The following is a 13,235-nucleotide window of genomic DNA, read 5'->3' as shown; positions in this document are numbered from 1 at the left end:
ATGAGCCTCAGCCTTGTGTTGTGTGTCTGCCCTTTTAGATCATTTTCTGCTACAATCTCCTGCAAATGTACAAGGATGCTTGGGAGTGTGCAAGAAACAAGTTTTGACTAGGACAGTGGACACATGCTTCAAGAGATGGACAGATCCGTCTCTTTCATATGTGTTCATAATTAATCATTCTTAATTCATTTCCACATTAATCTGCATTTTAAAAAATGTACACAAAATGTTCTGCTATGTATTGAAATATTGTACTAAATTTAAAATATGCATTTTCCATGCATTTTGATACATTTATTGAATTGAAAATGCAAAATTTGGAGAATTGCAAATTAGACTCTGATCTGCACTTTAGTTTTGGAGGTGCAGATTAGATCAGCTCACGTCTGCAACAAACCACTCAAGCATTCCTACTGATGCTTGCCCTGCTTGTGAAGATCAGTAACGAGAAGGTGGGGACTAGAATGGCAAAATGCAAGCTAGTCAAGAAATCTGCGCTCATTCTGGCTCTGCTCAAAAGATTAATCTGCACATTATCAGTCCATTCCTCCAGATAGCTATTTCATTTCCATAGACTTGGCAGTCAGTTCACAACTTCAAGTGAGTCTTTTAAAATGTTTGAACTGAAAAGTGCTAGTGACACAGCAGAGGACAGTCGCAGATATCTGCAAGATTTTTCTTGATTGATTGTATTTGTAGGAGCCTTGAAGCCCCCATGAATGATGATGGAGTCAGTTACTTGTCACAATCTTGCAGTACCAGGAATCTTGGCAGAAAAGGAGGGGTGAAAGCAGAAGTGAATCAGAAGAATTTTCTGACTGGGTTTGTTTTCCTCTTCCTTCCCCATCCACTTTTCATCTTGTGCTGTGTCTTTTCTGAAGACAGAGGTTGTGTTGGGGGGTGGTTGTCTGAGAGCCTTTCCGATGAAGAGCAGGTACAAACTCCGTGAACAAATGAGCAAATCAAAATAACAGTGGGAAAGGGTAGAAATAAGTATACTGATATAGGGCAATGAGAAATGGTTTCCCCCACCATCGCACCTCAGTGGCGTTTCCAGATATCCTTCCTGTGAGAAGCATTGCGTGGCAAGGTCCCAAACCCTCCCAGGAAGTGGAATAAAGACACACGAAACAGTATTTTAGGTTAATGGGCGAAAAAGGCCACAACTTTGTTGGTTACAGAATTTGAGTGGTATTGGCTTAGGCATTGGAAACCACATGATGATATCTGACTCCTGCCCATCTGCAGGAGTCTTGGAAGGGTTAACCACCAGTAGGGGGAGCCCTGCTGATGCACATCAACTAGGAACTCCCCCAGGGTCACTGCTAGGGGTCGTGCCATGGCCCTAGCCCCCCTGTCTGGGGCTTCGGACAGAGACCAGGCCCCCTGGATTCCTTTAATAGAATACCCTTGAATTAGGAGGGGTAGGTGATGGCCACTATCTCCCCTCACCTTCAATACTCCAATGCCTAACCGCCAAACCTTACAAAGTTGTGACTATTTGCTACAAGGTAGGCGAAAAACCAAATGGCTGGTGCCAATTTGCCAAATGGGAAAAAAATCCTACCAGGCCCCTTGGACAACCAAGGCGACCAACCAAGGTCCATAGCAAGGTCAAGAAATAAAGAGCCTAACCTAAGGGTGGGAGGGCGGGAGAACTGACTGAGCAGGGAGAAAACAGGGGTGAGGCCTCAGTCGCGGATTGGACAGCCTAAGGATGACATGGCCGAGAACCATCCAATTGCGCAGGGGCTATACTGCCCCATGTGTGTGGGAAGGGCTTGCTCCCAGCCCGCAACCTCATTTCCCCAGAACGGGAAATGGCTTTGCAGCCGATCCTTGTGTGAGGGCCATTCCCTGTTGATCTGACTCATCGCGTGGCATCGCACACAGCAAGAGCCCAAGGACTTTAAAGGAACAGCATGTTCTGCTGCTGAGCTGTAACAGTTCCAAAAGTGGCGACGAGGGTGTTAGACAAGGCCAAGCCACTACCCTGCTACTGCCTCTAAGGAGCATGTAGGGAAAGCTCAGATTGCAGAACTGGAATCCAGAGAAGAAAAGAGACAGCTGGAGAGAAAATGGAAGACAGCCGATTTGCTTGGCTCCATCTTCTGGAACAGCAAGTTACCGAGGCTGGGCTGTTATTAGTGCTATTCTGAACAATGCTTGAAGCAGAAGCTTTGTCTTTTGACTCAGCCCTATGGAGCAAATGGGACCGTGTCCCCATATCCAATGGTTTCTTTCCTTTCCATGTGCAATTAGCTGTACCCTGTCAGAAAGCCTCTTCTCTTCCTTTCCTCTGCAGATCCTTCATCTCCCTTGGCAAAATTTGTTATTAACTAAACATAATTTAGTGAAAAGATGGATGTCTGAGAAGAGCACCCCTCACTCAGTAGCATGACTATGGGGGTGCAAACAGTGTTCCAACACCAGGTGCAAGGTCTGGGGTGTGTGCAAGATTCACTGCAGCTGCTGCTGCTGCTGAATTGCAGCTTAAAATCATTGTAATAGGATGAGTCTCATGCACATCCAAAGGGAATTGTTGATCTGCTGGTCACAAATAAATGCAGCTATTGAAGGTTTCCTACGTCCAGCTGCTTGCTGGTATTAGGACAGACCCACTGCAAGGTTTCCTCACACAGTGAGGTCTACACCTTGAGGAAGCCAGAGGCTTTGCTGACAGACAACCTGCAGTTTTTGCTCTTGTTGGGAATAAATGACATTATTCAATAATGTGCTGTTTGCAGAAGTTCCTTCTCTTGTCTGTTCTGAATCTTCTGGCCCTAGATTCTAATATTATGAGAGAGGGGGAAATATGTTTCTCTGGCAATATTTGCTACACTATGAATAATTGTATACACCTCTATTGTATGTGTCTCCCACTCCCTTTACTCTCATTTAAAACAACAACCTAAGAAAAGACCTCAAATATTGTAACCTTTCCTAACAAAGGGATCCCAGCAAAGCGATGGGAGTTAGGGGAGAGATTGTAAAAACTTCACTGACACTCCAGCTTTTCAGAAAACACCTTGCTGTGTTGCTCCCAGACAAGCCAGACCATCACAGTGAAGCGAGAGGAAGTGATTCTTGTAAAAGTGTAGTGCGCCACAAGCCCAGCCCATCACTGCCTCTACTGCAATGCTGTGCCTGCAGCACAGAGAGGTGCAGTGCATTTGCAGATTGCTGAGGCTGGATGCACAGTGAATGCACTCCAGACTTCCACAAATGCTGCAAGAGCATTTAATCAACACAAACAGGAAAATATTCCATCTGCACAGCACATGACTGGGAAATGTGAGAGCCAGTCAATGCATTGCTTCCTGGCCCAGTTGAAACTTAAACAATGACTTGCCTTGGAGTTTGTGGGGAGAGGGGAATGTGCGAGAGGAGTTTGTACAGTTCACCTTCTGACCAATACTTACATGGAATTACTGAGTCATAAACCAGATAGGCAAATCATACATGCTGGTGTGGAAAGTAAGACCATGTAAGTGAGATACAGAAAGGCTGAATGGTGGAAAAAGCTAGAGATGTGGAACACCATATAATTGAATCTTCCATGAAAGCAGGCTAGGTTTAAAAAGGGAAAGAGATTAAATATAATGAGAAAAAGAAACAAAAAATCTGAGATATTGGTGGGCAGTGACTGAGAGGGGACTTTTAAGCCTAGTTTTAATTGATTTGACCTCCTTGTAACAAAAAGAGCTCTGTTCTCCAAAGGTGACGGATAAGAAGACAACCCTTTGAGATGTGTGGTGGTTCCAACCTATCTTGCAGTGGGCTTGAATACGTGATGTTTATACTGAGTCTGCCTAGCCCAGGTTCTGTACTGACTAGTAGCAGCACTGAAGCACAAGCCATGGCCTTTCTCCAGCTGTCTTTGTGCAGTGTGAAATAATCTTAGTCACAAAAGTTATAATCTGCTGTGTGAGGCTCAGCCAAATAGTTATACTGTGTGAGGGAAGCGAGCCTTGCTACACCCAAATCATTGGTTGGACTCATTGTGTTACTCTCTTCTCTTTTCAAGGCACCTCCATTTTTCTTGCTCTCTTACTTCTCCTTCATATTCCCCTTTTCTCTGTTTTTCCTTCTCTTTCTGCTATTTTTATGGCTTCCTTTCTCTTTTCGATTTCTCTCCTTTTTTATGTTCTTTCGGCCACAAAATGTTTGGGGATGGGCCTACTAGTCCAGTAGAGGTGGAAGTTTAGAATAAACCCTATGCCATCCAATAGGCCCCTCATCCATTTGGACGTATATCGTCACGTTGACATGGCTTTTACACCACAAGAATCAAACGTAATACTAGGCGGGGAGTTACAGGACAGGAGGGCGTTGCTTGGGCAAGTTCCTCCTTTTGCTCTTTTATAAAGGGCCTCCTGGAGGAAGTGAGATCTCAAGGGAGAGAAGCGCAGGCTTCAAAGTCCAACAGTTTCTCATTTGTATAACCTGCTATCTCGTTAAGCCTTGATAATCTGGGGTCTCCCTTCCTTTTCTTTCTTTGAAGACTGAACCATGTTGCAGAACAGAAGCAGCCACTCAGGTGTGGATACCACCTGCTCTGAGCCTGGCCTCTGCTACGACCATCAGAGCAAACAATGTGTACACTGTGGACCCAGAAGCAGGCGCTCTGGTACCGGCACCTCCTGCCATCTCCCCAGCCTCTGCTATGACCGCCTGGTTGACCAATGTGTGAGCTGTGAAAAGATGCAGAGGAAGACTGAGAAGGAGACAAGTAAGCAATAAAAACAATCTCCTTGACTTTTGGAAAGAGCGGGAGGGAATTGTTCCCTGGGTGCATTGAGTTCAGTTGGAATCAAATCCTATACCAGTAGGAAGAGATTCCAATGGCTGAGACAGGTGGATGAGAGCAGGAACAGAAGCAATATTCTCATCTACTGATGACCTTGGATATCAATTGTTGTTAGCGGGATCAGAGTAGAGGTAGCATAGCCAGCCGCTAGAGAACCACAGTATGAGAGGGCTGTGGTCCAGAAATCCTGCTAATGGGTTTTTCAGAGGCACCTGTTTGATCATTGTGGGGAACAGGATGATGGACTAGATTAATCTTTGCCATGGTTCAGCATGACTCTTCTTATCTTCTCAAGGAAGAGCACCAGTGGTCTCCCTTAAAAGGCCGACCAATCACTGCTATAGCAATTGGCTCTTTTTCAGTCTCAATTTCATATCTATCAAATAGGAATGATAGTGAAGGCATCAGGTAAGACAGACAGGGTTGTTGTTTGGGTCGACAAGAGCAATGAGGTTGCTTCTTTGTGGGCATTTGCCATACTCATGATTTGGTACACGTGTGGGAAACTGACCTAGAGGGAGTGAGTAACCATAACGTGTGAAGTCTGTCAATGCAGTACCACATCTTTCTGCATTTGGGACTGCGACACCAATGTAGAGCCTGGGGTTTTTGTATTGGCTCCACAAGTACGTGGGGGGGGGGGGTTGTAACTGGGTGCCATGCGGCTTCTGACTCACATCTGTTGAACTGCTGGATGTATTTATAGCATGCTTTAAAAAAAGAAAAAGTACTTCACACGTGTAATTTAGTGGCCCTCAAAGCAGCCTACCTAGGGAGGTAGTTAATGTATATACCACTTCATATTTCAACAGAAATCTCTAGTGATTTACATACAGATAGGCCACTATGACTGTGTGCGCACCACCTGTTGAAAACACATTTATTTCCCTCAAAGAATCCTGGGAACTGTAATTTGTTAAGGGTGCTGGGAATTGTAGCTCTGTGAGGGGTAAATGACAGTGCCCAGGGTTCTTTGGAAAGAGGGTAAATGTGCTTTAAATATATATAATATGCACACAGCTTATGACTAACTTTCCACATGAGGGAAAGGCCATAGCTCCATAGGAGAGAGCACATATCTGAATGCAAAGCTTTCCGGGGTCAATCCCTGGAGGTGAGGCTGACAAAGACTTCAATCAGAAATCCTGGCAAGCTGCTATAGACAATCCTGAGCTAAGATGTACCAGTGGTTTACCTTTCTATACGACAGCTTTCTATGGTTCCTATGTGGGGGAGAGCATGTTGAAGCTTAGAGACAGGGGCTGGCCTTTGGTGAGCTCATGACTAAAGGGTAATTCATCCTGAAACTTTGCACTTCACTGTAGCTCATTTGTTTAACCATGATGCTACACAGGTTTGACGGTGCCACTTGGGTAATATATATAAGTATCTGTCCACACAAAAAAGACCCCTTGGGACTGTTAAAAAAAAGGTAAAGAACCCCTGGACAGTTAAGTCCAGTCAAAGGCAACTATGGGGTTGCAAAGTTCATCTCGCTTTCAGGCCGAGGGAGCCAGTGTTTGTCCACAGACAGCTTTCTGGGTCACGTGGCCAGCATGACTAAACCACTTCTGGCACAACGGAACACTGTGGTGGAAGCCAGAGTGCACGGAAACGCCATTGACCTTCCCACTGTCACGGTACCTATTTATCTCCTTGCACTGGCCTGCTTTCGAACTGCATTGCTATCTCAGGGCCCCATCTCAAGGTTCCAACATCTCCACTTAACCTGTAGCAAGTGATGGGGAGAGCCTCTTCCAGAAAAGTCAGAGAGACACTGTCACTTAGAGTACAGCACATTAGGCTATATGGACAAATAGTTTTTTGTGTGCCAAGGAGCCTCCATGTGGAAACATCATCACCTCAGGGTTCCCAAATTATGGTCCTTGAGCTTAATTTAGGCAGTTCACGGCATATCACAGTTCACTGTATTATTGCAATACAGCTCGAATTCTATACAATATATAATACATAGAAAGAAGCCAAAAAAAATGCAGTTAAAAATCATACAGCATCTAGCATAATGCATTACAATTGCTTTAACAGGCAGAAAAACCATTAAGTGATCCACTAAGGCCTTCAGCAATTTTCAAATGGGCTTGGGTGGGGGAGAGTTTGGACTCCATTGCCCTAGCCTTTATAAAGCACAGCCCTTAACACTTTTTAAAACAATATAATTGGGAATGGTATGTAAGCCACACGGGTGGCGCTGTGGGTTAAACCACAGAGCCTAAGGCTTGCTGATCAGAAGGTCAGCGATTCGAATCCCCACAATGGGGTGAGCTCCCGTTGCTCGGTCCCAGCTCCTGCCAACCTAGCAGTTCGAAAGTACATCAAAGTGCAAGTAGATAAATAGGTACCACTCCGGCGGGAAGGTAAACGGCGTTTCCGTGTGCTGCTCTGGTTCACCAGAAGTGGCTTAGTCATGCTGGCCACAGGACCCGGAAGCTTTACGCCGGCTCCCTCGGCCAATAAAGCGAGTTGAGCGCCGCAACCCCAGAGTCGTCTGCGACTGGACCTAATGGTCAGGGGTCCCTTTACCTTTACCTTTATGTAAGTTATTATGATAGTTATTAGGAGAGAGTGCTGAAATAAAGGGAAAGAAGGGATTAATCCATAAAACAATGAGGGCAAATGGAGCAAATGTTATATGAAAATTATTTGTTTATTTTATTTATGTTTATTTTACAATATTTACAGTATATACCACTTGATTGTAAAAAAACCCCCTCTAAGTGGTTTACAAAAACGAAGATTTCTGTAAATTGCTGTGATCTGCCCTACCCAGAGAGATAGCAGATTATCTTTAAACCAGAATGCTAACTAGAAAAAAGAAGAGTAAAGATGGAATAGGAAAGAAAGAGAAACAAAGAATTATAACTGGGGTTTTGGATTAAGAAATGGAACAGAATTAGACTAAGTGCACCTGATGATGTTTGAAGCACTGCTAAATAGTAACATGTATTTTACCCCCAGGTAATCAGATTTTTATTTTATTTTACAGTATTGATTTTCTGTGAGGTTGGTTAGTCTGAGAGACAGCTCATGGCTGCAACATCCAACCCAATTTTTGAACTTTGTGGTTTTGAATCTTTCCTCCTCCCCCACCACCTGTGTACTTTGTCTGTCATCTGACCTGTTGAAGATGGAGGGCTCAAAAGCTTGCTCAATGTTGTGTGACGTTTTGGTTGACCCAAATAAAAGTATTGCCCAACTGTGGGTCTTAGAATTTTTCCTAGGGCAGGGGCTCCCAGATGTGGGAAACCACAGTCCAGAAAGCCCTCACATAACTAGTTGCCTGTCATACTTCAGATGGTGGGATGATCACAAAACTGGCCTCCTAGGATGAGCTTAAAGCAGAGAGGGGACATATTTCATTGTTTGTAGTTACAGTTGTCAGGACAGGACTGAGAAGACCCAGGTTCAAATCCCCACTGCAAGGAAAGTCCGCTGCGTAACCTTGGGCCGGTTATATTCTCACAGCCTAATTTACCTCAGCATTGTAAGGATAAAAGGAGGAAGGGAAACGAACCCTGTAATCTTCCCTTGACATCCTGGAGGAATGGTGGGACAGAAAAACAATAAAGAGACAAAATAATACAGTGGTACCTCAGGTCAAGTACTCAATTCATTCCGGAGGTCTGTTCTTAACCTGAAACTGTTCTTAACCTGAAGCACCACTTTAGCTAATGGGGCCTCCCGCTGCCGCCGCGCCGCCGCAGCACAATTTCTGTTCTCATCCTGAAGCTAAGTTCTTAACACAAGGTACTATTTCTGGGTTAGCGGAGTCTGTAACCTGAAGCGTATGTAACCTGAAGCGTATGTAACCCAAGGTACCACTGTACTGCTGACCATTTCTGCTCTAATGCTGAGATAACTCGGTTGCTCCAAAAGCCCCATTCCAAACTCAGTGAACATGACCCACTGTCCGACTGCGCTGTATGTCTGCAAGGCCTCTCCATCAGTTTGTTAAAAGACAGCTGCATCAGGCCGCTCCCTCAACTGTCAGCAGACACTCAGTCAGGTGGAAAGAGACAGAGAGACGGGACTGCAGGACCCTCTCCGTTGGCACCGCTGAATGAGCAGCACCTTTTGAGTCATCTCCAAATTTTTCGCTCCTGCTGTTCACTACAAGAGCTCTGTAAATAGGAATTAGTGCCTGATCTTGATTTCCCCCCTCCCTCCTCCCTCCCAGTCCCTTTTCCTCTTATGTCGTGCCGCTTACATGGCGAGTCTGAAAGTGGGGACTTATATTTGTAAGCTGCTCTAGAAGCCTTTTTCAGTGGAAGAGTGGGATAATGATGCCCCCTCTGTTTTCCTCCACAGCAGCCCCCATTAAACCCCAAGCACCAACCCCTCTTGCTGCAGACCCAGCTTGCTCATCTTTACTCTTCGGAATTTACATTCTCATGGGGCTAGTCTTGGCAGTAGCTGCAGTGCTGTGCATTGTAATCCTGAAACAAAAGAGGAAGAAGAGGATGCGAGGAGCTGAAAAGGAGAATTCTACAGGTAGGCATTGCCAGTCTTCCCAACAATAGATATTCACCCATTTGGGGAGTTACCATCTAGTTCCAATCCAATGGCATACACACAACAAGCCAGACAATGCATGGCTATTGCCTGCAAAGTACTGAGAGCAGAACTGATTAGTCTTATTCTAATTATCTGTTAGTGATCACTAGGGGCATCTAAGTGCCAATTGCTCCATAAATGACTTTGCTCCCCAGTATTAATCATTTTGATTATGGTGCACATCCACACATCATTTACTGATATATCCTTGGATTTGCCCTTGGATAACCAAAAGCAGGAATGGCTTTCCCATTACCACGTGATAGTTTGTTGGCTTTACATTCCTTGGACTTAACTGCATTTACAGCAGAGCTTTCCAAACTTTTCATATGGGTGACACTTTTTAGACATGCAACATTTCATGACATAGTTATTCAGTTTTTCTAGGAAACTGGAGGTTAACCTCACCCCTTTTCAGCCCTGGGAAGAGTGCAGGGAGCGTTTGCGCGACACACCTACACACTGCAGTAGACACACTCTGTTTGGAAAGCTGTGATTTACAGGTTTACCCTGGCTGTAGCTCTTCCAGAAATATCCTGGGAAATGTAATTCCATTGGCAGTGGCAGAAATACTTAACAGAGTGGTCTCAGCTCCTCCACAAACTACAATTCCCAGCATCATGGGAGTTCAAAATGATATAAATTGTGTTTGTCATGTACCTGTGTCTTTTGTTTCTGACCTTTCCCCCCATGATCTCACCTTGGATATTTCAGGGCCTGGCCACGAGTACCTTGCCCCCTTCCACCAGCATGCTCCAAGGGGGCTGACTTGGGGGCTGTTCTTTGGGGAAACTCTTCCCCTCTCTCTTCCCAGCTACTGTTGCCTAGGCAACTGAAGCCCATGGCAGCCTATGGCCTGCCTGGGAGTAGGGGGTGACTAGGAAGGGAAATAATTTTGTGACCAACAGTTCTTTTGTAAGCCACCTTGAGTCCTATCAGGGGGAAATGGCAGGGTGCAAATAAATATATAAGAAGAAGAATTCTTCCTGGATAGACCCCAGAAAAGTAACAACAGAAAGGAATAAACTAAGGATTCACATCTGGGTCCAACTTCAAGGTAACTGCCTGGGCTATTCAGGGGCCAATGCGAATGCCAGTCCTGTATATCTTAGTTCACTTTCCTCTTTTATTATTATGTTCTGCTTAACTGAGTTATTATTTTCTTCTTGTCGCCTCATACAAGACGTCCCTGAAGGTTTCAGATGCTGCGAAGAGGGGAATGCTAAAGGTGAGCATGGAGGGAAATTTTGTAAGAGTATACTTTAGGGGCAAGGCTATGAAACCCTTTTCAGCCCTACTGGGCAACCTTAATAGGGGGGCATGTGCCACTGAGAGGCGGGGCCACAAGCAAAAGTGGGTGGGGCAATGAATGTAAATGTTACCTTGGCACATTAGGTAAGGTTCTGTAGCCGCTTCTCCACCCTCCATCCAGGGGAGCTAGATGAGATATTATCAGAGTTCAATGACACATTTCAGCCAGGCAAAAACACTCAAGAAGGGTGTGAAGAAACTACCAGTAATGATTGTGGGCTGGGGAGGAGCTGTGGGCCGCAGAAAGCTCAGAGGGTCAGAGAAGAGAGCATGGGAAAGCAGCACCCACCCCACAGACCTGAGGTGCTTCACTCCCTGACCTATAGGCATTGCTGCTGCTGATGTTCTAAAAGGGAAGGGGGCCTCTTATCCTACACTTCTCTACTGCTTTCACATTACTCATTAAGTTGTTTCTCTTTCAGAAAATGAAAAGTGTGTCGTTGCCTTTGAAAATGAACCTCACAGAGGCCGCAATAGCAGTCCAGGAGATGGCGATCCTGAAATACTGATGTGCCCGCATTCAAATGATGCTTTAAACACTGCCAGAGATGACGCCTTAAAGAGAGAAGTGCAGCATATTGCTATGGCAGGAAGTGATGTCACGGAGGCAGCTTCCCTGACTTCCTGTGATAAACAATGCAACCCCACCTTTCCACTGCCGGCAACGGAACTCGGGGCAACTGAGTTGGTGACCACCAAGACTACTCAGGAGAGCGTCATCTGGGACGAGGAGGAGTCGGAGTCATAGCAACAAGTTCTAGAGGGCTGAGACTTGAAGACTCTCCCTCAAGCATCATAAAACTCCCTTTCAACTCAAAAGAGGAATAGTGGATGGACAGATTTACAAAGGGCTTGCCTCATTGTAAATGGAAGAGAGTTTGTTATTTCCCACATTGTAGAGATGTTGAAACAGTTTTTTAGCTGCCAGAAACTCCCAGCAATTGCTTTAAGAAAAAGGAGACTACTGGACACTTTATGCCAAGGGCAGGAGATTTCAAGCCTGGCTATTCTTATTGGCCCTGCTCAGGGCCCCCTTAGAGGGCTTTTACCTGGCTGGAATGTGCCCCCGAACTGTGACAATTCCTCTTGCTTGCCTGGATGTAGGTGTGCATGTGTGTGAGAGAGTGTGAACTGCTGTTTTTTGGCAGAGCTGGAATGCAACCTGCTGTACAAAGGGGAGTCACTTCCCCTGCACCACCCACTTATGTCTCTAGCCATTCCCACTACTGCCACCCCCACTGCTACCCCACCCCACCCCAACAACGAAATGTGGTCCTTGGGTTGAAAAGCGTTTTCCCACCCTGCCAAGGCATCCCTCCTCTGTAATGTTTTCAATTGCAGAAGCTCTGGAAAATGTGTATCTCATGGAATGAAATGATTGCTTTAAGATCACATTTACCTTAATCTTAATTTCCACACCCTGAAACTCCCCTGGCAATATGAGTGGGAATGAAAAATGATGACTGCAAGTAGACAGAAATACCCAGTGGAAGTTTAAGTGAGCTATTTGAACCACTAAGGAGGATATTTTTAATGTTTAAAATTATTTTTATTCCACAGTGTTATATAATTCTTTTTGAAAACAGCTTTGATTGTGTGTGTGTGTTTTTTACAAGCAAGCAGTGTATAAAATTTATGAAATAAGATAAAATAAACATTGGCAATATAAGATGTAAGACTGCATATTTACTTTAGATATAATACAAAATAATTTGAATGTGGCATACGTACACTCAATGGCTAGTGGCCCTTATTCTGCAATATTCTTGTTGTCCTTCAACATTTGATAGCTTAATGAAGCTGGACGTTTTCTTTTTTACCTTCAGCCCACAACTTTACAATTCTGTTCTTTCTCTTTTCTTAATCCTGGTCAAGGAATGCCAAACATGGTAGGTCCCAATTTTTTTTGGGGGGGGGGGATTACAGATCGTATGTGTAGTCCAAAGGGCACTTTCTTGTACAGCTACAAAGCTTTTATTAAAATCAGCTTTAAATACTCCTATAAAATAACCGCCCACAAATATTTCTTAGGGTTGAAAACATAACTGCAGTGGGTCTGAAAAGTTTCAGAATTGTAGAGTGTTAGAGAAAAGGAAAGAAAGTAGGATATGGTCAGCTGAGGTCCTGCAGTACCATGGACAGAGATCTGGGCATCTTGCGATAGATATAGCAACTATATCTGCTCAAATCTCTCTCCCCCCCTCGCACACACATGTAAAAGTTTCATGTTCCACAACTCAGTTTAACAGGATGCAGATGGTATGACCAGGTGAAGAAGGAAGGTTGAGCTTCTAAATAGTTTTTATAAATGCATATCCTGTGGCAAAACTCACTATGTTCAAAGGGGAAGTAGATATGCAAAATATCTGAGATATTTTGCTAGACTGAACTGACCTACCACAGCGCTCTCTCTCCATCAGCAGCTACCTATTAGCCGGTCCCAGGCTAGCATGTCTCCTTGATAAGCTGCATTCTGCAGGAGAGTTTCTTCTTCAAGTCCCCAAAAGCCCACTTCACAGCAACTTGGAGCAGAGCTTTCCAT

At 44.7% G+C, this 13,235-nt stretch overlaps 1 protein-coding gene across 1 annotated transcript; it reads left to right on the top strand.

Moving 5' to 3' along the window:
- Positions 1-374: 374 nt before the first annotated feature.
- Positions 375-12,364, top strand: TNFRSF13C (TNF receptor superfamily member 13C). The gene is made up of 5 exons (XM_081209583.1): positions 375-822; positions 4,505-4,732; positions 9,137-9,319; positions 10,566-10,610; positions 11,116-12,364. The coding sequence occupies exons 2-5, from the start codon at positions 4,513-4,515 to the stop codon at positions 11,439-11,441; spliced, it is 774 nt and encodes a 257-aa protein (XP_081065709.1). The 5' UTR covers positions 375-822; positions 4,505-4,512; the 3' UTR covers positions 11,442-12,364.
- Positions 12,365-13,235: the final 871 nt, after the last annotated feature.

This window comes from Podarcis bocagei (assembly GCF_964188305.1).
Source record: "Podarcis bocagei genome assembly, chromosome: 10".
NCBI classification, from domain to species: domain Eukaryota; kingdom Metazoa; phylum Chordata; class Lepidosauria; order Squamata; family Lacertidae; genus Podarcis; species Podarcis bocagei.
This window is presented reverse-complemented; position numbering and strand designations above follow the sequence as displayed.

Excerpts from the sequence above, each read along its gene's own strand:
- TNFRSF13C (XM_081209583.1), top strand. The coding sequence starts at position 4,513 with ATGTTGCAGAACAGAAGCAGCCACTCAGGTGTGGATACCACCTGCTCT. Across the intron at positions 4,733-9,136 it reads GAAGACTGAGAAGGAGACAA|CAGCCCCCATTAAACCCCAA; the intron begins GTAAGCAATAAA and ends TTTCCTCCACAG. Across the intron at positions 9,320-10,565 it reads TGAAAAGGAGAATTCTACAG|ACGTCCCTGAAGGTTTCAGA; the intron begins GTAGGCATTGCC and ends GCCTCATACAAG.